Raw genomic sequence first — 23,698 nt, 5'->3', positions numbered from 1 at the left:
GCAACCACACCACCTGGGTCAGCTGAAAGAGGATTGGGGGGGCCCCAGAGGGTGTGGAGGCCCTGGACTTCCACCCGAGTGCCTCTTGGAGGGAGGTAGAGAGGGGCTTCCTGGCTGGGGCATCCTTGCCTCAGTGTCCGGCTTGCCTGGTCTGATGGGCACCTCCTAGGGTTGCCATATTCAAGCTTCCAGAAGCCAGGTGGCCTAATTTGCATATTATGCAAATCATGCCACAACTAATTTGCATTTTATTTATTTATTTGACAGATTTGTATAATTTCCCCCCCTTCTCTGCCCTCCGATGTGATCGGATCCAGAGTAAAATCCAGGCAATCCGGGCAGCACATATGAAATCCGTGTAAATCTGGGTGGAATTTAGCAGCTGGGTTGAGGAGCCAAAATCTGGGGGCTACCCTAAATTCCGGGGGACATGGCAACCCTAGCACCGCCTGATGATGCCTCTCGGCCACCTAGTGCCACCACCCTTGGCCTGCTGTGGCTTTCGCTTCTTGTCTGACTCCTCAGGCTCCGCCTGGTTCCTGATCTGGCAGTGACTCCTGGTGCATCTCTAGCTTTGACTCTTTCCTCAACCCCCACATTGGCCTGTGGCTGCTCTGGCTTTGACTCCCCTGCCTGCTGGCTCTCTTCATCTGACCAATTGCCTGGTTTGACCTTCTTGCACAGAGAGGCCCAGTGCTGGATTACTGCCCTGCTTCCCTCGCGTTGGTCCCTCCCTAGGCCTTTCCGGCTCTCTTGGCACCCAGCTCCTGGGAACTGCTGCCCACACCTCAGCCTCCCTGATTGATGGATGGATGAAGTGTGTCGTCAAGTCGGTGTCGACTCCTAGCGACCACCTAGATAGATTCTCTCCAGAATGATGTCTTCCACTTGGCCTTTCAGCAGGTCTCTCAGGGGTGCCTTCATGGCTGTCATAATCGAGTCCATCCACCTTGCTGCTGGTCGTCCTCTTCTCTTTCCTTCCACTTTACCTAGCATAGTGGACTTCTCCAGGGAGCTGGGTTTTCGCATAATGTGCAGCCCCCCTGGCCATATCAATAAGCAGAAGAGAAGCCACCCAAGTTGGAACTAGTTGAAGTTGAGAGCGGTTAAAACGCACACAGGCTCCCCATGACCCCTCCTGTATACCCCTCCCCTCCTTATTAACCCCCTTTATGAAGGCAATGAGATGTTGGCAGCAATAAGGTTCACTTTCAAAACCATGAGCCCAGGTCCAGCCATCCACACCAAAACGTGCACAAGTATCCGTACACGCATGCAACATAACGTCTGAACGGGGAGATGTGTTGGACCACGGTTCCTGCTGGGGATCAGCCCGCCGAAGCCTTGGCCTGCCCATTCTCCCTTGGAGGAGCAAAAGTGGCTTCTTCCGCACACAACCACAGCGCGGCAGAGACGAGATTGAGAAACGGGGCTGCTGAACTTCGGGCGGAGGGCGGTCGCAGCCCAGGGGCGGGGGAGGAGGAAGCCTGCGCCGAGTCCGGGGATGCGCATGCGCCCTTCCCCGCGCCCGGCTTCGGAGCCTTTTGCCCCGGACTGGCATGGGACGCCACGACCTGCTGCAGCCTCTCGTCGCGAGCCCAGGTGAGCGCCGCCTGCGCATGCGCGCCCAGGGCAGGGGACCCCCTTTCTCCTCACTCAGAGAGCAGTTTCGGTGGGGGAGGGGATGCTTTGAGCCTCCCCCTTTTGGGGGGCTGAGGTGGTGGGGGGAGAGAGAGGGGGGGCAGGGGGGCTCCCTCCCTGCTGCCTGGAGAACAAAAGAGGGGTGTGTTGCGTGTGGTGCTTTCCTGAGGAAATGTGTGTGTGTGTGGGATTTGTTTCTGAGGGGGAAGTCTTCATATGGGGGAGGTGGAAAGAAGAAGGGGGGTTGCCTCCTGGGTGGGGCGCCTTCTGGGTGGGGGGAAGGATAGGATGGGGGGGCTATTCATTAGATCTTGCATGGGGGTTTCACCCCTTTGAAAATGTGGGGTGGGGTCTGGGGTGGGAGGGTGCTCGCTTGGAAAGCTCTGCTTCTTCCTTTCTCACCCAAGCAGCTGATTGAGACCATTTCCCTCTGCAGTGGAGAAAGGGGGTGTGTCCCTCCATTTCTGGGAGGACAAAAAGGAGGATTTTTGAATGAGATATATTATTGCGAGGAGGAGAGGCTTATTTGTTAAAATGGGAGGAGGCTCTCCGAAGCAGAGAATGTCGATTGTAAGCCCTGTGGGGCAGGGACCTGCCATTTGGTACTTTGTGAAGTGCCGGGCACACTGATGTCCCTATGCAAATAGTAACATTTATTCTAATATTTCGATGTTACTGGCCATCAAAAGAAAAGTTATCTACGGACCACAGGTTCCCAGCTTTGGATCTCCAGATGTTGTTGGGCATCTGCCTAGCCACAGTGGCCAAAAGCACACCTGGGGTCCCAAAGTAGGAACCTGGGGTCCCTATGATTAATCCTCAGTAAATAAATAGCCCTCAGAAGGGAGCATTGATCCCCTTAATGGGGCAGGAGGAGCCAGCTTTCAGGGGATGTTGGGAAAGTTTGGGATGTGTGCGGAGGTGGGATTTAGAGTGAGGAGAGGGGTTGATTCTGACACTCTAGGGGGTGTTTCTGAAGGTTTGGGGGAGGAGGGCCTCCTCCCCTCTCTAATACACAACTTTGGAAAATTTGAGAGTTTTTTGACATTGTAACCTCCACCAGGAATAGGTATTTTCTTGCACATTTAAAATCCTAATCTAAAAGCCACTGGAATTTAAGCATAGATTTCATCTTGCTGTCTTGAGCTCTTTCTTGGCTGTTACTAGCTGGTCTCTGCTGAAGGTGGTTCCCATTTCCTTTCTAAATTCGGAGGTGCAGAAGATGCACCTTGAATGAGGAACTGAGATTTGATCAGCTCCCCAAATCATATACCCATGTCATTGGGAGACTGTTGCTTGTCAGATGCTCTAGCATGGCTGGCCCAAAGCTTAATACTAGTGCAGGCTTCCCCAACCTGCAGCCCTCCAGATGTTGCTGAACTACAACTTCCAGCATCCCTAGTCACAATTGATTGTGGTGCAGGTTGGGGAAGCCTGTACTAGTGTAAAGGGTTCTTTAGCAGGGTGTCCCCTTCTCTTCTGAATGAAAGAAGAGCCCAGATTCTGGATCAGACCAATGGTCCATCTAATCCAGCAACCTGCTTTTCACAGTGGCCAACTGGATGTCTATGGGAAGCTCACTCCCACTATTTCCTCCCACCCCAACTGACTAGTATTCAGTAGCATATAGTGCCTCTTGACCCATAGGTAGCATATAGCCACTGTGTGTAATGGGCTTCCCCTCAATGAATTTGTCCAATCCTCTTTTAAAGCTATCTGAGCTTGTGGAGGTGATTTCCATAAATTAATAAAACATCTTTAATTTGATCCCTGTGGAGCTTGACAATTTATCTCATCAGTTCCTCTTTGGTCTTTCTTATCATCTTTCCTTTGTCCTGTCCCTCCCAGACTGCTTACAGAGGATATATATTGTGGTGTATGATCACATAATTTCAGCTATGTGGTGAAACATTCTGTCTTGAATTTGGCCTGAATTATTTTATTTGGGTGGCCAGAGCAGCAATACATGTTTTATGATTAATTGCCAGAACATTAGATTGGCTAACTTATGTGCAATACTTACCTGTAAAAGAACAAGTTGCTACATGATGCTAGATTTGGGAATCTCTGGGGGCGTATCTGTTGCCGTGGAGCCAAATCACTTTGCTTTTATCACACTGGATGGGAAACTTTGGCTAAGTGAACAAAGCTTGTAAGGCTGTGCCAGAGAATGCTGGAGTAAAGAGTGAAAGTTGGGACTGGGCCATGTGGGACTGGACAACGCTTGCATCTATCCTGCTAATCTAGCTGCCATCTCATTTGTGGCTGCTGGTTATGGATTTTGGCTTTTGTTTTGTTTCTCTCTCTTCTAGAATGAGAGAGTGGTGGATTCAGGTGGGCCTCCTGACTGTGCCACTTATTGCTGTATACCTGCATATTCCACCCCCCAAATTATCACCTGCTCTGCACTCATGGAAGTCAGCAGGAAGTTATTTCACGTACAAAACCCAGAACATATTTTACAGAGGTATGCTACGTTGCAATTAGTGGTTTATTAAAATACAGTTCAAGAATATATGTTATTCCCTGTTTCCCTTTTCTCAGATTAATCAATTTATTATGTGTCTATTACAATAGGTTAAATAAATATGTTGTGTCTGCAGATATACATCTAGAGTACCAGTCTTCAGTAAAGGAAGACCAATTTGCTACAATTTATTTATTTATTTGATTTCTATACCACCCTACCAAAAGTGGCTGAGGGTGGTTTACATTTGTTGTATATTTGCTTACCTTGGCCTTGGGCCTGATCCAGCAGGACTGTTCTTATGTTACCTCACAGGGCTGTTGTGAGGGAAAACCAAGCCACAGATTGAAAAGGCACATTGCACATCAGAACATAATGTAGATCAGGTCTAAGCAATCTTGGTTCTCCAGCTGTTGTGGAACTACAATTCCCATAATCCCCAGCCACAGTTGGGGATGATGGGAGTTGTAGTTCAGTAACAGCTGGAGAGTCAAGGTTGCTTAGCCTTGATGTAGATGATCACAATTGTCATCTGATTTCCCCCATATAAGGAGAAGGTGGCTTTCCATGAGTAGGAGGAGGCTTTCTTCACCTGGCATTCTTGTATCAGGGACATGCTGTTATAATTTCTCTCAAAATTATATAGAAAAAAATTAATAATTGGGTTTGGTCACATGGTTGGGGTGGTAGCTGAACCCAAGACAATAATGACCACTGCCAATAGAGGAGCAGACTTTGTTCCTATAATGGTGTCTCCAAATGTGCCTCAATATTTTCTTCCGCAGAAGTGAAAGGCAGTTCACAAGGGCCTGCTATGGGGGTACAAGCAAAATCTGTCCTCAGCCCCTGATATTGGATAGTTGGACCTCTTCTGACAGTCTGTGCTCATGCGTTTGTGTGTGATGTGTACACCTAATCTATAATTCATGTATGTACTTCGTGTATATGTATGTACTGGGGGAGAGGTCTATCAACAGTTACTAGTCAGAGAACTATAGGTCACCTCCAGCCTCCGAGGCAGGCTGCCTCTGAATACCAGTTGCAGGGGAGTAACAGGAGAGAGGACATGCCCTCAACTCCTGCCCGTAGGCTTTCATCTGGTGGGCCACTGACCGAAACAGGATGCTGGACTAGATGGTCCTCCTTGGGCCTGATCCAGCAGGGCTGTTCTGATGTTCTTATTTCCATAACAGCAGTGATGGCCACTAGTTTAGATGGTGTTAAAAGGGGATTAGACAAATCTGTGTAGCTGCAGAGGTCTATAAGTGGCTGGTACTCATAATGGCTCTGTAAAAATTCCCTGTTCAGAAGCAGTATATCTTTGAATACTAGTTGCTACATGGGGGAACAGCAAGAGAGAGATCTTGTCTTTTCTTGCAGACTTCCCAGAGGCATTTGGTCTGATTAAGCAGGGCTGTTCTTCTGGTTTTGTTTGTAAGTGTGCACAATGCAAAGTGCACAGATACATTGTGCTTACTCTGGCCATTGAGTCCTCCCTCTCTGCTCATCATAATGACAGCCGTTTTGCTAGTTCATCATAATGTTTTCGGGGAGGCTCAGTGTCTGAATGAATTTTCTCCCCCCCACCCTTTCTCTTTAGATTCCACGGGTGCAGTTGGCAGTTCAGACATTGTGGTTCTCTTGCATGGCTTTCCAACCTCCAGTTATGACTGGTACAAGGTGAGGGTGCCAAAATAAGCGGTGGTATTTTCGGAGGCGGGGGGGATAGATAGGCTGCAGGAGATCTCTCTGCTGCAGCTGATAGACTGACAGGTGCCTTTTTCTTTCTTTCCCTCACTACAGATTTGGGAAGGGCTGACTCAGCGATTTCATCGAGTGATTGCTCTAGATTTTGTAGGGTTTGGCTTCAGTGATAAACCCGTAAGTAAGTTTTGAAAGATGCTAAGCTGTTTGGTTCTTCCTAAAAAAAAATAAAATTAAAAAAAAATGTAAATCTACAACACTAAGACCTGTTTCAGAGCTGCACAACTGCAGCCCTCCAGCTGCTTTTGGACTACAGCTCCCATGATCTCTAGCCATAGTGACCAATAGTCAGGATTACAGGAGTTGTAATACAACATCTGAAGGAGAGCCAAAGTTATGTAGCCCTGGCCTAGTTCATATCATATTATTTCGATTTGCAAAAATAGCTCAGGGCAGTTTACACAGAGAAATAATAAATAAATAAGATGGCTCCCTGTCCCCAAGGGGCTCACATTCTAAAACGAAACATAAGATAGACACCAGCAACAGTCACTGGAAGTACTGTGCTGGGGGTGGATAGGGCCAGTTACTCTCCCCCTGCTAAATAAAGAGAATCACCACGTTAAAAGGTGCCTCTTTGCCCAGTTAGCAGGGGTTAGGGTTAGGTTTTGGCCTTTTATCACCTCAGATTGCAGCTGGAAGTTAACATTTTTGGGTGCTCTCCTGCCAAAAGAAAAAGAAGAAGAATCATTGCATATACAAAGCCAGCATTTCAGAGAGAAGTGTTCAGACTAGTCTTCTCCCTGGTATTCTATTTTTCTGTGTTCATCGAGCTTTTTCAAGAACAGCACAGAAACAAATAAGCTCCTGTCAACAGCTTGAAGAGGTACAGTCCAGGTGAAGCATTACCCCTTGTAAACTGGGTCTAAGTGTACATGCTAAGAAGATGCCCTCTCTTTGCTTTCCAAACAGAGGCCCCATCGATACTCCATCTTTGAGCAGGCCAGCATTGTGGAAGGGCTGCTAGGCCACTTGGGCCTGCTGAACCAGCGGATCAACCTCCTGTCTCATGACTATGGGGACACAGTTGCACAGGAGCTGCTCCACAGGTTACTGGAAATACTAAAGCGCTGAATTTTCATTGCCATTCTTCACCAGTTGCTGAGTAACAGAACCTTCCACGGTCCTGTTGGGTTTAGCATGGGTGCAGTGAAGATCTTAGCAGAGCTGATGCAAGATTTATCATTGTGTCTGTGCTGCAGCATTTGTCTTTGTTGTTAGAATTGCTGAGGCGCCTTGTTGTGTGACCTTGTCACTGTATGTGAATGGTTGTAGAGTTGGAGTTTGTGTGAAGTTGTGAGCAGAGCTCATTAGTTTCAACAAGTTAAGTTCCAATTCGCTCAGCTGAAAAAGAGTAACAGGGAGATGAAACAAGTTGCTCCAGGGTAGGGAGGGGCAACTGGAGCATATAGCAAGAGAAAAGAGAGGGACCCTGGCACCTCTGAAAGGGGTATACTGTTGCCCTGGGAATTATCTCATTGTGCTGCTGGACTTTGTAAGTGAACAAACTGTTTTCACGATTCTTATCTGGGTCAGGCAAGTTGTTTATTTAAAGGGACATAGCTAAGGTTTAGAAGAGTATCTTTGGGTCTCAAAAGTCATTTTATAGGTTTAAAAACTGAGTGCCTGTTGCTTTTTAGCTGCCTTCCTTCTCCTTCCTACATCTTTAGCTAGTGGCCAAGTTATTGTAATGTCAGTGACTTCAGAATAAGAATGCTGTGGAACAGGTGCAGCAGGTTGAACAGTTGTGGCTTGGCAGTTGCCTGGTACATCTAATGCATGCAACTGAACTATATGGATTAGCACCCTTCCTCAGTTCTTTTGTATTTCAGAAGGCCTAGGAAACATAGAGCTCCTATTCTGGGTCAGACAAAAAGATAAATCTACTGTACTCTGTTGTTCCGTTTCCCATAGTGGGGAGAGGGTGTGCCAGATGGCCCTGGAAGTTCATAATATAAGCAGGACATGGTGGTGGTGATAATCAGTCAGCCCTGTGCACGGAGAGTTGACTTAGCTATCATTGCTAATAGCCATGAAAAGACCCATCTTGGTATATTTAGCAATTTCCACACCAGAAACCTTGTCCTCCTCCTCCCTAATTCTGCAGTCCTCCCTAGCTGATGTAATTGTTTATAAAAACAACTTGTGTTTGGCATGTACAGTACAAACCTTGTGCAGTTGTAGATAAGAATGCCCAGGCTGTCCACAAGTGGGAAGTATTGCTGTGGGAAGTAATTGCAGCAGATTTCACAAGGGCAACAGTGAAATAATACATTTGATGGTAGGGCACGTGTGGTGTTTGAGGCGTAGTATTGGGAGGTGAGTCAGTTCTGTGTCTTCAGTTTAACTTCATCTTAACACTGTTCTCTGTCCCACCCCACAGGTATGAGCACAACAAAACGGGAAGCGTTCTCATCAACAGTCTGTGTCTATCAAATGGAGGTAGCATGGTTCTTGCCAAGAGCCCTCTTATTTTTCTAGTTTGTAAAAATTGCATAAATGATGTATCGAAATTACTTTGCTGGGCCAAACCAAAAGGCTTACTGAGTTTGGTAACTTATTTCTTTTCAGCATTCTTATCCTACCTTTCTCAAGTAGTGTCCAAAGTGAGCAGCTTACAAACGGGGCATAAAATCAATAGCCCTCACTCACTGTTGCTCCCCTAGTATCTGGTATTCAGTGGCCTACTGCCTCTGAACTTGGAGGTTCAATTTGATTATCATGGCTAATAGGTCTTTCCTACAGGTTTCCAACTTTGGATCCCCAAATGTTGCTGGATTACAACTCCCATCACCCCAGGCTCAATGGCAGAAGGCCCAAGGATGATCGGTGTTGTAATCCAACAAAATTTGGGGATCCAAGATTGGAAACCTCTGGTCTATCTGATTTCTCCATGAACGTGTCTAATCCCTTTCTCAAGCTATATATACCAGTCACAATCATCACATCTTGTAGCAGGAAGTTCCATAAATAAATTATGTATTATGCAAAGGACTTCCTTTTGTCTACCTTGAATCCACTGCTAGTCGAATTCATTGGGGATGCTGAATGTTAGTATTAAGAGAGAAGGAGCTAAACTTACCCCACTAAGCCATGCATAGTTCTATAAACCTAAGTTCATCTCCCGATGATCCCACCCCCCACCCCCCGGCCAATACTTTAGCCTTTTCTTGTAGGGAACATGCTCCAGCCCTCTGATTTTGATGCTGTTGCCTCTAAACATCAAGGCTACATTTAGTTATCTTAGCTACAATTCTATTCCCATTGCAGAATTTGGATGGGGATGGGGCCTTAACTCACTGGTAGAGCATTTGCTTTGCATGCAGAAGGTCCCAATCAGGTTCAATCCCTGGCAGCATCTCCAGTTAGGGCTTGGAGAGACTCATGCCTGAAACCTTGGGAGAGCCAGTGTTGGGGATTGTAGGCACTGTTCTGCAGTGGTTCCGCTCCTATCTCTCAGACAGATTCCAGATGGTGGAGCTTGGTGATGGTTGCTCTTCAAAACAGGAGCTATTACGTTGAGTCCCTCAAGGCTCCATTTTGTCACCAATGATTTTTAACATCTACATGAAACCATTGGGAGCAGTTATCAGGAAATTTTGTGCAGGGTGTTATCAGTATGCTGATGACACCCAAATCTATTTCTCCTTAACATCATAATCAGGAAATAGCATTCACTCCCTAAATGCCTGCCTACAGGCAGTAATGGGCTGAATAAGGGACAACAAATTGAAGCTGAATCCAAGCAAGACGGAGGTGCTCATTGTGTGGGATTGGAATTTGAGAGATGAGTTAGATCTTCCTGTTCTAAATGGGGTTACGCTCCCCCAGAAGGAACAGGTATGCAGCTTGGGAGTGCTCTTGGATTCAGGTCTCACCCTGGCATCTCAGGTGGAGGCTGTGGCCAGGAGCGCTTTCCATCTGCTTCGGTTGACTCGACAGCTGCATCCATTCCTTGAAGAAAATGATCACAAAGCAGCAGTGCATCAGCTGGTAACCTCCAGGCTCAACTATTGCAATGTGTTCTACGTGGGGCTGCCTTTTTACGTAGTCTGGAAACTTCAGTTAGTTCAAAATGCGGCAGCCAGATTGGTCTGTAGGGTAACCTGGAGAGACCATATTATGTTTGTTCTCAGTTTCATTGGTTGCCAATATGTGTTTGGGCAAAATACAAAGTGCTGGTTATCACTTTTAAAGCCCTGAACAGCTTAGGTCTGGGTTACCTTAGAGAGCGCCTTCTTCTCTATGATCCCCATCACACGTTGAGGTCAACCTGGAGAGGTCCGTCTCCAGTTACCGGTTCGTCTGGTGGCAACTTGGAACCAGGTCAATATTCTCATCCACAATTAAGTCATGGATGAGAAATGTTTTTGCATTTACTGACCTGAAATTCAACAACAGAACCCTAATCCTTGAGGGAGTGTTCCCAGAACTCCCTGGAGCTAGTTAGGCTTGTTGTTTGCCTTCAAGAGAGTCCTAAAAACTTTCTTACTTTGACCTGGCCTTCCAAGGTTTTTAAATTGTTCTTAAATATTTTAATTGGTTTTGAATTGTTTTAAAATTGTGTTTATATTGTTTTAAGCAGTTTGTTTTAAATGGTGTTTGTTTTTGTTTTTTACTTGTTGTGCACTGCCCAGAGCTGTTGGATGGGGTGGTATAACAACATAATAAATAAATAAATAACTGGCAGTCAGTCCCCTAGCTAAAAGAAGCATTTGTGGCATGTCACAACCAAACGCTTCCTTAGACTTGTCTCCTTGAAATTGCTCCCAGGTATTTTCCCAGAAACTCACCATCCTAGGCTCATCCAGAAGGTAAGTGGCTTTGCTCTTTGGTCTTGCTGAACTGTATCCAATTTGTCTTAAGAATTGAGGTGGTTCTAGTCAACTTAGAATCACAGAGCGGAAGTGGGTCTTACAGATCTTCTAGTCCAGGGGTTTGCAACCTGTGCTACTCCAGATGTTGCTGAACTACAACTCCTGTAATCCCCAGCCACAATCCATTGTAGCTGGAGGTGATGGGAGTTGTAGTTCAGCAGTATTTGGAGTACTGCAGGCTAGAAACCTCTTATCTAGTCCAACTCCCTACTCAGTGCAGAAATATCCACAGATAAAATGTTCTTATTAAGAGGGGTTTAGATAAATTCATGAAGGACAGGCCATTCAAATATGTTTTGCTGTTGCCCTATTTGGATTTGTACTTGGTTTTTGAACTATTGGAAATTTGTTGATCTGGCATTCATGAAGAAAAAATGTAAAAGGCAGGAACTGCCATCTAGAAAATAGTAATTTCATCCTCTCTTTTTCGCTTTATTTCCTCAAAGATTCTCAAAGATGGAGGCCTGCTGACACCCATCATTACCCGGTTATCAAACTACTTCTTCTTTGCAAAAGGGTGAGTTGGCATGCTGAATCCTTGACTTTGTACCTTTCCAGAGGAGTAGATATGAAACTGTCCTGTAATAAAAAGAATGAGCCTTTCCAGGGAGATGCAAAGGATCCTGTCTCCAGCCTATGTATGTTCAGTTGAAGAGGTGTATCAATGAGTGTCGTTCTCTCTTCACACGGTCTAGAGCTCTAGAGTCCCATGAAAGGTTTCAGCCAAATACACATTAGGTTGCCCTCTGTGTGCATTTGCTTACTCTGGATATGTTATGAAAACAAGGTGTTGCTACTGTTGCCTCCTCATCTCTCTGGATTCTTCTAGGCTTGCAGAAGTCTTTGGCCCATACACTCAGCCTTCAGAGGCCGAATACTGGGACATGTGGACAGCAGTTCGGACAAATGATGGAAACCTTGTGGTTGACAGGTAAATTTAGCAGATTAAAATAAGATTATGGACACGTGGCTGTTCTTGGGGTCTAAGAACCACTCTGGAGTTAGGCAAATTGTAAGTTAGGAGGAACCATTCTGTCGCATGGATCAGTTGCAGGCTCTGGAGCAGAGGTGTTTCCTGCAACGAAAGGACATCTGGAAGGATAGCTATAGTGCAATTGCTTGCTAGGGATGTGCAAACATGTTTGATGGTCCAATATCGAAACCAAACCCCCCCCCCCGCCTCCCAGTTCTGTTCAGTATTGGACTGAACACACACACCCCTGGGCATTTGGTGGGGTTCACAATATATTTTATTGTACTCACCCCCTTCAGGTGGCTTCTCCGAGGCCACATGGGTGCGTGTGTCTCTGGAGTTCCCCCTTCCCCCCATCAGCCTCAATTATCGTAAAAATCACCCTGTCTGGGCGGTATTCAGCCCGTTCTGGGCCTGCCCTGTGTGGCAGTGGCCATTTTGGAGGCCGCTGTGCATGTCCAATGGGCCTGGCCATGCAGAGGTCCATTGGGCATGCACAGCAGCCTCCAAAATGGCCGCCACCATGCAGGCAGGGCCCAGAAAGGGCGATTTTTACCATAACGGTAAATTGTAACAGAGGTACTTGAGAAGGCGGTGGCTTCCCAACTCCAGGCAGTCTTGGATGAAACTGATTATCTAGACCTGTTTCAGACTGGCTTTTGTGTGGGCTATGAGGTGGAGACTGCCTTGGTTGGCTTGATGGATGATCTCCAATTGGGAATTGACAGAGGAAGTGTGACACTGTTGGTCCTTTTGGACCTCTTGGCAGCTTTCAGTACTATCAACCATGGTATCCTTCTGGAGCGTCTGAGGGGATTCGAGGGGTGGGAGGCATTGCTTTGCAGTGATTCCACTCTTACCTCTCAGGCAGGTTCTAGATGGTGTCCCTCAGGGACTGTTGTTCTTCAAAATCTGAACTTCGGTATGGTGTCCTTCAGGGCTCCGTATTGTCTCTGATGCTGTTTAACATCTACATGAAACCGCTGGGAGAGATCATGAAGAAATTTGGTGCAGGGTGTTATCAGTATGCTGATGACACCCAAATCTATTTCTCCATGTGAACATCATCAGGAGAAGGCATAACCTCTCTAAATGCCTGCCTGGAGGCAGTGATGGGCTGGATGAGAGGTAACAAACAAACTGAATCCCGATAAGACGGAGGTACTTATTGTGTGGGGTCGGAACTTGGGAGATGATTTTGATTTGCCAGTTCTGGATGGGGTCACACTTCCCCAGAATGAACAGGTACACAGTCTAGGGATGCTTCTGGACACAAACCTCTCCCTGGTGTCCCAGGTTGAGGCAGTGGCCAGAGGTGCCTTTTATCAGCTGTGTCCATTTATTGAGATAAATGACCTCAAAACGGTAGCACATCTGCTGGTCACCTCCAGGCTTGACTACTGCAATGTGCTCTATGTGGGGCTGCCTTTGTACGTAGTCCAGAAATTGCAGTTGGTCCAGAATGCAGCAGCCAGGTTGGTCCCTGGCTCATCTCAAAAAGACCATATCACTCCTATCTTAAAAGATCTACCCTGGCTGCCGATAAGTTTCCGGGCAAAGACCGGACAAGGTCTTGGTTATCTATATATTTAATTCTCCAAGGCATACTAATCGCTAATCCCATGCGAAGCAGCTCTTGCAAGAGTTTGTGAGCAGCTGCCGATTAGCGATGAGATGGGGGAGAACATAGGGATGTGGCTGCTGGTGGGCCGGCCACCAGGAGCAATTGGGCGGGAGGGAGGAGGTGGCAGCGGGCCGGCTTTGTGGCCGGCCCGCCAGCCAGAAACCACAGGCAGGCAAAGAAGCAGGTGGCTGGCCGGTGGGAGCAGGCAGTGGGAGCAACAGGCAGTGGCAAGCTGGCCTGGCCGCCGGGAGCAGGTGGTGGCAGTGGGCCGGCCTGGCCACTGGGAATTGGCCAGTGTGAGGAGGTGGCGGGCAGGCTTGCCGGCTGGCCTGCCAGCCAGAAACCGCACAGGCGGTGGGGAGAAGCGGGCCGGTGGAGGCGAAGATGCTCTGTGCCCAGCCCAGCTAGTAACTTATAAAGCCCTAAACAGCTTGGGCCCTGGGTATTTAAGAGAGTGTCTTCTTTGCTATGAACTGCATTGCCTATTGAGATCATCTGGAGAGGTTCGTCTGCAGTTGCCACCGGCTTGTCTGGTGGCTACTCGGGGACGGGCCTTCTCCACTGCTTCCCCGAGGCTTTGGAACACACTTCCTGCTGAAATAAGAGTCTCCCCATCTCTGACAACTTTTTAAAAGGCCAAGACACATTTGTTCACCCAGGCTTTTACTTAGCTACTGTTTTAATTGTTTGATTTTTAATAGTTTTAACCTTTTAAATTTAAAATTGTTTTAATGTTTCAACCTTTTTATTTGTTGTTTTTTATTGTTTTGTTGTAAACCGCCCAGAGACTTGCATTTTGGGTGGTATACGAATATGTAAAATAAAATATAAAATAAATTTTTAAAAAAAGAATAAATAATGGCGACTGGAAGGGGGAACTCTGGTGCCCTCCCCCCATCCCTGGCATCAGGGGAAATAAATAAAAAGATCGCGAAACACACACCCCCCCCGCTAAACTGGGGGAGGTTCGAGGGGGTGCAGAGCCGAACTGGCCTGGTGCAGTTCGGGTCCAGTTCAGACACAAACCAGGCCAGCCAGTTTTGTGCACACCCCTATTGCTTGCTGCCTGGGTTGCATGGAATGTTCCTTCTCTTCCCAGTGTAGAGTTCTCCAACTGTCTTGTTCTAAGACAAGTCAAGAGAATGAAAGAGTGTAAGGAAAGGAGGGGGGATGATGTGGAGACATAGGAGCTATACAGTGTGTGTGTGTTATGGTTTCAGAGCCTTCGGAATATTTAAAGATGCTCCATTTCCCTCCCCTATGCCGTGATTGATTCAGAGTTGCTTTTGCAGGCTGTGGAATTTTGTGTTCTTTTAAAACTGGCCAGTTGTAAACACCAGAAAGTGGTTAACTAAAACTAGGGCTAAAAGCTTGAATTTGCTTCAGTGGGCTGCAATTTCAGCTTCAGGATGTTGGAAGCCCTTAGACAAGCTCCCCTTGGGATCTCTCTTTTGGAAGATGTGTGGAGTGGTGATTTTGTTTGTTTGCATTTTTACACTGCTTTTCAAACACCTGATTTCACCAAGCTGGTTTACAGGGTAAAAGTAAGGGAGCTTCAGGAGAGCCCTGCTGCATCACACCAAAGGGGTATCTAGTCCAGCATCCTGCTTCTTCAAGTGGCCAACCAGATGCCTACAGGAAGGCATTAGCATGCCCCTGCTTTTCAGTAGAGGTTCTGTATAGTCATTTGGGGTTATCTTTTTAACGAAAGGTGGTATATAAATGCAAAAATAAATAAAATAAATAAATAAAATAAAATTTGTGACCAAAAGCAGCCATTTATTTATTTACTCAATTTATTCGATTTCTGTATCGCATTTCATTAAGATAATCACAAAGCAGTTAACAGACCTCTCATGAGAGGTCTCATTAACAGACCTCTCCCCATGGATTTGTATAATCCCTTGTAAAGACATCAAAGCCAATGTCTGTTGTATCCTGTAGTAATCAATTGCTGGTTGGAGCTGCCTTCTACAGAAGGAAAAATCTGCAGTGACTTGGGAGGGCAAGTGGGAGGAGTAACCTGGAGAAATTTGTCTCTTGCTTTTCTGCAGATTTGTTTTATTTTTAAAACAAAACACTTTGAAACTACCAAATACTTTAAAGCAGAAGTAACAAACATCAAACATGTATAGCAGCAGCCATCCCTGATCAAGTGCCAAAGCCTTATCTGGAAAGGACCATCTACAATGGAACTCAGCCAGTGAGGGACCAGATGGGCTGGAGGCATTCCACAACTTAGAGGCTATCTCTGAGAAGGCCCTGGCCTTGGTGGCTGCCAGTCAGGGTCCCTCCAAAGATCTTAGTGCTTAGGCAGGTTGCTATGTAGGAGGTGGCATCCTGACCTCAAACTGCACCTTGAATTGTGCTCTGAAACTAATCAGGAGCCAGTGCAGACGATACAGCCAGGGAGCCCCATGCTCCCCAGTAGCATGACCTGGCTGCGGCTCTACATTCTGAGCCAGTTGATGTTTCTAAACACTTTTCAAGGGCAGCCCCATGTAGAAGATACCCTGAGAGAGAATAAATAAGTCATTAATTGCTTAAAAGGCAGCTGATTGGTCACTGGGAAGTTCTTCAGTGGTCAACAGCTTTTAGTCAAGTACATTGACTGCAGTCCACTGTGCTCCTCAGGCCTCATAACTTCAATTTATTTCATAGCCAGTGTAGTGTAGTGGTTAGAGTGTTGGATTAGGACCAGGGAGAGCTGAGTTCAAAGACGTGTTCAGCCATAAAACTTATAGATGACTGGCCTGTTGCTTTTCTCTCAGCCCACCCTACCTCACAGGGTTGGTGTGAGGATAAAGATAACTATGTAGATGCAGGGCTGCAGAAATCCACTAGTCTACTAGTCTGTGACGAGTGAAAAATGATGCCTGAAGAGTATAAAAAGTCCTGTACCAACAAAGCTTGATAAGTAAAATATTTTGTCTGGCTGATAAACTGAGCCAACACTTCTTCACCCATGTATATACATCCTGCTCTGGGCTTCTTGAAGGAACAGCAGGATGTAAATGTTACAGTAAATTAAATAGCCCCATTGAAATGAATGAAGATTCTGCAGCTGTAGACTTTGCTGGATTGAACGTGATTTTGCCTTCTAGTAGCTACTAGGAACATGCACCCACGGAGGTCCATTCCCTGATCAACTATCATCTAGTTTAAATTTTTTTTTCATGTTTTCATACTTTATTTCATTTTTATTAATTTCAGTCTATCACATTCTACAGAGAGAGAGAGAGAGCAAACAGTGCTGCAAAACATATAAGAGAGAGGAAAGTAGGGGAAGTAAAGTTAGCAGATTTGTAGTAATTTGCAAATTCATATCTTTGTCAGAATAGTTGTGTATTTACAGATTAAATCACGGGTGCAAAAGCATGGACTTAAAGCTGCCAGCCTATCTGCATAGGCATCTACATGCTCCTAATTATTACTACACACTGCTAATTATTGCTGCTTCATGTGGCCAGTTTCTTGGCTTTTAGCTCTGGGCAATTTCTTTCCCTCTTTGCTATAAGCAGCTTTAAGCAAGCTTTGTAGGATGAGGCCAGGATTCCTTTGGCGGCTGCCTTAAGTTAAGGGGTTGGGGGTGCTCAGGTGGCTCATGCTGTCCTTCCTGGAGATGGCTTGCAATGTTGTATCTTTTTGTTGCACCTTTTTTATCCCGCCATCTCCAAGGAACACGGAATTTAGTGTTCCTTGTGGAACTGGAGCATTAAGGTTCTCATATGTACTGGACTATGACTTGACTTTATCTAGCCTCAGGTCCTCCTTTCAGAGCAGTGTAGGAGATCCGACACCTGGGCTATCCCATTTCAGTGACGGGGCTTTTGCTTTGTGTTGGAGCCTGCACATGAGCAGTTCTGCTGGATTTTGTTACTGTTACCTGGAGTAACCTTGAGTGGCGAGTTCAGTTCATAGCCCTGGTGAAAGAGGCTATTCTGGAGGAAAGTTAGCAGCAGAGCTCAAAAGGCCCCCAAGGATAGGGGGAGCTTCTCTGACCGGTGGCTTCCTCCCCTGACTCCTCCAGACGTGCTTATCCAGGACGCTCTACACCAAGCTAGGCAGAAGAGGAGCTCAACAACTCCTGTGTTCAGTCAGCAACTAAAATGGTGTTACTGCTCTTCATTTCACTTGTGCACATTGTAGGGGCAGGGGAGCAGGTCCTGTCTTAAATATTTACGTGTGGAAACGAACGGGAAGCAAGATACACTCTCTGCCTTGAATCCATGAGCAAAGTGAGACCAATCTATTGTTATCTATGGGGGTTCTGTTCTTGGCTCCAACCACAGATAATGAAACAGGGTAACGGGACCTTGAGTGAATGGAAATTGGGTGGGGTGGAGTGTTAGGTTTCTGGAGGGCAAAAAAGGCAGAAATAAGAGCAATAAAGCAATGTACCATGCTCTCCAGGTTTCCAGCTGTCCATCCATGACCCCTCCCCCAAACTCTGCTGATTTTCCACAAAGAATTTGCGGGGAATCCCCCCCCCCACAAAAGAGCCAAATGGCCTCAAATAGTAATTGCTGGAGATGCAATAATCCTCACACCAACTTAATGCTTGCTATAAACCACCCAGAGAACTTGCATTTTGGGTGGTATAAAAATGTGTTAAATAAAATAAAAAATAAAATAATAATAATGCATGTGTGCTGGGACTGTCTCATAATGTGAGGCTTCTGGAGGGAGCTTATTACGCATATTAATTTAGTGATGGATACGTCTCTTGCACAGACCTGAATGCAGTACTGGGATATTTGCCTGCTGAGTGGGGACTAAAATCACATTCTAAACAATGGCTATGGAGCGGCTTACTGGTAGCCAAGAAATTAATACTGCGGCAATGGAAATCTCCCACTCCCAATAGGAGTGAGGAATGGGTGCATGACCTGCTCAAGTTAGCACCACATGAAAAATGGGCCCTCATCAAAGTAAATACACCAGATAAATGGTCAGAAATCTGGGATAACTTTCTTGAACTATTCGTAGAATAAAAACCCTTTTGATTTACCCATATCTACTGGTGCAATGGTGTGTGTTCTCTTCTTCTTCCCTCCCTCCCTCCCCTTCTCTTTCTCTCTCCTTTCTTTTCTCACCTCCCCCCAGCCAGTGCAGCGTGAAAAGGCTCAGAGGTTGGGGTGGGGAGGGAAGGAAGGGGGGAGGATAGGGAAAGGTGTATGTAAAATACAAAATGACAAAAACCACTAAATTAAAAAAGACAAAGCCACAAAATGGAGGCTGGAAATGACTTCAGAGGTCATTTCCGGCCACCTAGGGTGGATTTCACGATCTGTGGATAACAAGACGGGGTGCACACGGCCCGACTGCAGATAGGTGAAACCACTGGTGCTTGGACTGCGGACAACAAGGGCCACCTGTACATAACATCCAGCATCGCCTCTGCATGAGTACAATATCCCCCTGCATCTGCTAGTTAGAGCTATAGTTGATAACTACTTCCAGAGGGTATCTGTTTTGTTGCAGCCCAAACCAGAACTCTTTTGGCACCTTAAAGGCAGACAAGCCTTATTGTACATGAGCTTTTGTGGACTAGAAGCAGCTATTGTGAAAGATGGGCACTTCCCACTGTGGCTCCTAGGAGGACTGAAGTTTCTGGACAAAGCATAAGCTAAAGCATGTTTTCATCAACCACCTTTGTTCCTCAGCATTTTGCAGTTCATCAACCAACGGAAGCAGCACAGGGACCGCTGGGTTGATGCGCTAACGTCCACTTCTGTTCCGTGTGAGTAGGAAACAATTCCCTCATGGATTATGCTGTGAGGGGGTGGAAGCTGTACCTTTGGGCTGTATGTAAGAGCCTGGCTGGGGAACTTGGGCCTGGATCTTATGCGGATTCTCCCTTGCAGAGTTGCCTTGCTTTATTTAAATACATAAACTGCTTTTTGGAGAGGTACTCAAAGAGAGACAGACAGCAAAACGTGATATAGCAGCATACAAAATGACAGACACTGATGAGAACCATTGGGCAGGGGAACAAAACCTCATGCAGGCAGTCTTCACTAATCTGTGAAAGAGTAAAAGGGAGGGGGTGCCAAAGTCTGGGTAGCATGGCCAGGAAGGCCTGATCCTGAAGGAGCCAGGCACTGCTCAGCAGCTCTCTCAGGGCAGGAGTAGGCTGTCTTTTATACAAATGCCGTTCTTCCTCTCTTGCAGTGCATCTCATTTATGGGCCACTGGATCCTGTTAATCCATACCCAGAGTTTCTTCCACTCTACAAGTAAGTGTTATTGTCAGTCAGGACCCTTCAAATAAATACTAACCCTCTTTCTCTAATAAGCTGAAACAAAAGTTATTTCTAAATATGCACCAGGGACATTCGGTTTCTTCCCCCTTGAGACAAGCTCTTTACCCTTAGCAGCTGCATGAGGCAGAAATTCAGCAGGTGAACCATTATATTCATTATATATTTCACCATTATATTGCTGTGCTGGGGGGAGCACTTGTTGAACTTCTGCCTGCTAGAAGCCTGTTGCACATTGGGTGGGGGGGGGGAGTGGCAGCTCTAATTTCAAATGCTGTGTTTAAGAACAAGCTAAGTAAGTAAGTAAGTAGGGAAACAAAAAGCTTAACTTGGAAAGACTCGTACTTAATGAAAGAAGAGAGAGAACTTCTTAATTCTAACTTTACATTACAGGTTCTCTTCCAGGTAATAAGGGAAGTACAGAACAGGTGAGGTCCAATTCAGGGGCATCATTGACAAGGAGGGCTGTGTTAGAGAGATGGCTGACACACTTAGAAGATGGGGGTGTAGTTGTTGATCTTGGCCCGGTGGTGCTGGGCGATGCACTCAGCAATCCAGATGAAGTTGTGGCATTCCTGCTCCTTCAGCTTCATGAAAGCGTAGAAGATGCTAAAGTGGAACTGGTTCAGGAACGCCAGCTTGTTCAGCTTCATCTCATGCTCATAGAAGCTGTCCTCCATTGAAAGAGTTGTCAATGGCCAAATGAACGAGTACTTTTCACACATCTCCCCATTTTTAGGACAGATTTACCTTTCCCAGAAGCAAGAGTTGCAAGGGACCAAGTAATCTAACTGAAGATTATCTGCTCCCCTTTTGATTAACCTTTCACAACAGCATGAGCCTTAAGCTAAAGCACATGTAAAGTTGTCTTCTGCCAAGTTAGACCATTGGTCTCTCTAGCTGTCTTTATTAGGACTAAAATGATGCACAAAAGCATGCTCACCACTCTGATATTTTAGTTGTTTCTAAGAAGGCATAGCTCTATTTGAGAGGGCGGGGAGAGAAATAAAAAGAGAGGGTGGTGCAGGCCTTCCTGGACATATCACTCCTGCTCACTGCATGTGGAAAGCTCTTCTATCAGGAGGGAATAATTTTAGCAGAGGTGAAGTAGTAAAGTGATAGATTTTTTGGTGGGGAATATATTGAAATAGAGGCTGGAATACAGAAAAGCGGGGTGAGTCAAGAAAGGAGAGAGGAAAAAAACCTGCCAGGAGCAACACTGGACTGTAGAACTGGGTGGGGTCATCTCCGTTGGGCTCTAAAGACTTTCTGTTTAGCATAGTCCTGCCCAAGAGCACGTGACGGGGATAACCCATCGAGATGCCTTGATTGCAGCAACTGAGAATGGAAGCCATAAGATGTCCATCTCTGTCTTAAGCTTTCCCCCTTTTTGTTTGCACATATGTTCCAAGGAATTCTAAGAGTCTTTCTTGTTATATTTTCAACAGACAAGTGCTCCCAATGTCTACTGTGTCTGTCCTGGATGACCACATCAGCCACTACCCCCAGCTGGAGGACCCCATGGGTTTTCTGAATGCCTACTTGAGCTTCATCAACTCATTCTGAGCAGCAAACAAGAAAGCGGGTTAGGGCGCTTCATCTCAGACTTTTAAAAAAACATTCAAGAGGGCTAGATAATGGACACTTAAACTCCTGACAACAACTGTGGCTTGCAATGAACGGACAGCTAACGTTTCTGCCTCGGCAGGTGAACCTAGAGCAGTGCTTTTCAATTGATGGCATTTCACAGTACTTCATGGTCGAAGTACCACTGACTGAAAAGCACGGCTTTCTAGAATACGACTCGGCACTCACTTGAGCAGAAGACCCAACACAGCCACTGTTAACCTATTCCTTCCTTCACCTTCCCTTCTCATTTCAGGTAGCATGAAGGGAGAGGCTAAACCATACCAGCAAGTAGTTTCTTGTCTTACTCACCTCCATATTCTCTGCCTTACTTCTCTCGTTAGTGGAAGGAAAGAGATCCTCTCTTGTGCAGCTCTTCTCTATCTTCCCGTTCCCCTCCCCGGCCACTTTCCTTTTCAGGAAGGTGCACAGAAGCCTCTGCTCCCTCACAGAGCTTGGTCTGCCTTATTTCCCCACAGAAGGCAAGTGGGTAGGAAGGAACAAAGCAGACTACTCTGGCCCAAGGACTCCACTTCTGGAGGATGAATCATGTTAGCCTATCACAGAAACAACAAAATGTCTTATGGCACCTTAAGGGCAGGTTTATTATGGCACAGACTTTTGTGGCTGAAGCTCACTTCCTCAGCCATCTCTTCATCACAGGCTCATGGCTCACCCCACAGGCTCGCAGGGCCCCATCAGTGAGCTGCCCAGTGGAGACCACAACTGTAGAGTAATGGAGAAGGTGCGGATGCTGGACAAACCAGCTGGCAAAATCAAGCAAACACCCTCTTACTGATATCTGGTAGCCATCAAGGCAATCCACAATCCCCCCTCTTTCACTGTGTAGCTTTGACGTGATGGTAATATGCCAAATGGAAGTGGAAGGCGCAGACTTTTAGGCTCAAACAGAACACCTTTGGGACATTTCTTTCCCCTGCTTCTCTAAAGTTGTGATGAAGGGAGGTCCAGCCAGTCAGAAGAACATCCAGCACATGCAACCTCTATAGTTTCCAGAGCAACTTGTGTCTGCTTGGGAGGGAGAATCATGAAACCTTTGATGTAGTGACTGCTGTATTGGGCTTGGAGCTGGGAAATCCTCACATCCAAATCCTTGCTCCACTGGAACACTCACTGGTTTGGGGTAAGTTGCAGTGGGCATTTACAAGCAGCCATTTCATAAGGGAAAACTTAGGAACATCAGGAGCCACAATATAGCGAGTCACACCATTGGCCCATCTAGCTCAGTATTTCCCAGCCCTACCAAGACACTGCCAGGAACTGAACTGGAATCTTTTACCAGCAGTTCATGCCTACTGTAGCTCTCAAGAAGAAGAAGAAGAAAGGTGTTACACATTTTCACCTCATCAGAAATCTGGAGAGCTACAGCAGTGCTGGAGCTTGGTAGACTGTCATCTGTGTTTGGGCTAGACGATTTCAAAAGACTGTTGTGAAACCCAAATGCTGCTCTGAGCATGCTGGGGGGAGGGGGGATGAACAGCTGTAACACAAGCCATTACTTTCTTGCAACACTGACATCTGCAAGCCATCCCAGTTCAGGAAGTTTGTACCTGCAGTGCAATATGCAAGAAAGCCCTTGCAGGCTGTTTCTGTGAGAGGCTCATCTGTATCGAGGTCTGGAGGGAAGGGCTGCATGACATACTGCAGTACTGTTCAGGCAGCTACTACAGGATGTGTTTTATTAATCACACCAGTTATTAACTAATACAGTGTTGATGCTGAAACAGCCATGTTTATTTTCTCTTAATAAAAATTCAAGAAAACTGGAGAAGGAAATCTTCTACCAGACTCCCCCATTCTATTGCCAAAACAGAGACAATAATGTATACAGGAATGTAGAAGTTTGGGTGGGTAGATGTGGCTATGGCCCAGTTCCAGTTGCATATAAGAGAAACCGCCAGGGCAGCCACCAACCCCACAAAAAACCACAGACCACAAAAAACCATTGACCTGCAAAAAGGGAAACAGAAGAGACATGCATGTAGATCTGTGGAGTAACCTGCAAGGAGGACAGAGTTGAAACGATGGTTCAGCTCCCAGCTTGAACTGCTGCAACACTTAACCAACAGAAGCCAAGATGACGTCCACTGGCGTTTCCTCTGTGCTTCGGACAGTCACCTGCATTGTCACTCCATCTCCCAGAGCAAGCCTGGACCTCACTAGGACATCTAAGCCGCCTCTGTACACACCTGGGAGCAAACAAGAAGTCACCACTGGAGCTCAACTGGCTGGAGGAGCACTCTGTGCCCCTGCTACGACATGACAACATTAACAGGGAATAAAAAAGCTACAGTCTTGCAGGCAAGTTGTGTATATAGACTATCAAAGTTTTAAAGGGGTTTGAAAAACCCTGTAGCTGAAGAGAAATCAACAATTAGCCGGGCCAGGTGCAAAGCATCTGCGCCTCCAGCTGCCTGCCAGCCGCCTCTCCCCCCCCCGCCGC

At 46.3% G+C, this 23,698-nt stretch overlaps 2 protein-coding genes across 6 annotated transcripts in view; one reads left to right on the top strand and one right to left on the bottom strand.

Annotated features, from left to right (window-relative positions):
- Nucleotides 1–1,469: 1,469 nt before the first annotated feature.
- On the top strand, nt 1,470–23,036 carry MEST (mesoderm specific transcript). 5 transcript variants are annotated; one of them, XM_053252924.1, is made up of 12 exons: nt 1,470–1,602; nt 3,954–4,108; nt 5,709–5,788; nt 5,912–5,989; nt 6,785–6,921; nt 8,256–8,314; nt 10,646–10,686; nt 11,196–11,266; nt 11,579–11,680; nt 19,013–19,089; nt 19,521–19,584; nt 21,057–23,036. In XM_053252924.1, exons 1-12 carry the CDS (start codon nt 1,505–1,507, stop codon nt 21,172–21,174), a joined length of 1,080 nt encoding a protein of 359 aa, XP_053108899.1. In that variant the 5' UTR covers nt 1,470–1,504; the 3' UTR covers nt 21,175–23,036. The 5 variants fall into 5 exon arrangements, with proteins under 5 accessions (XP_053108899.1, XP_053108900.1, XP_053108902.1 ...); XM_053252925.1 differs by lacking the exon at nt 1,470–1,602 and adding an exon at nt 1,636–1,672; XM_053252927.1 differs by lacking the exon at nt 1,470–1,602 and adding an exon at nt 1,754–1,783.
- The window catches only part of COPG2 (COPI coat complex subunit gamma 2), a 46,818-nt gene continuing 46,087 nt past the window's right edge, over nt 22,968–23,698 (bottom strand). The window contains exon 24 of the mRNA XM_053252923.1: nt 22,968–23,444. Within this exon, the coding sequence (XP_053108898.1) occupies nt 23,314–23,444 (131 nt within the window). The 3' untranslated portion in view covers nt 22,968–23,313. The remainder of the gene's footprint in view (nt 23,445–23,698) is intronic.

This window comes from Hemicordylus capensis, chromosome 5 (assembly GCF_027244095.1).
Source record: "Hemicordylus capensis ecotype Gifberg chromosome 5, rHemCap1.1.pri, whole genome shotgun sequence".
NCBI classification, from domain to species: Eukaryota; Metazoa; Chordata; class Lepidosauria; order Squamata; family Cordylidae; genus Hemicordylus; species Hemicordylus capensis.
Note: the sequence above shows the minus strand (reverse complement) of the source record. Positions and strands in the feature narration are given on the sequence as shown.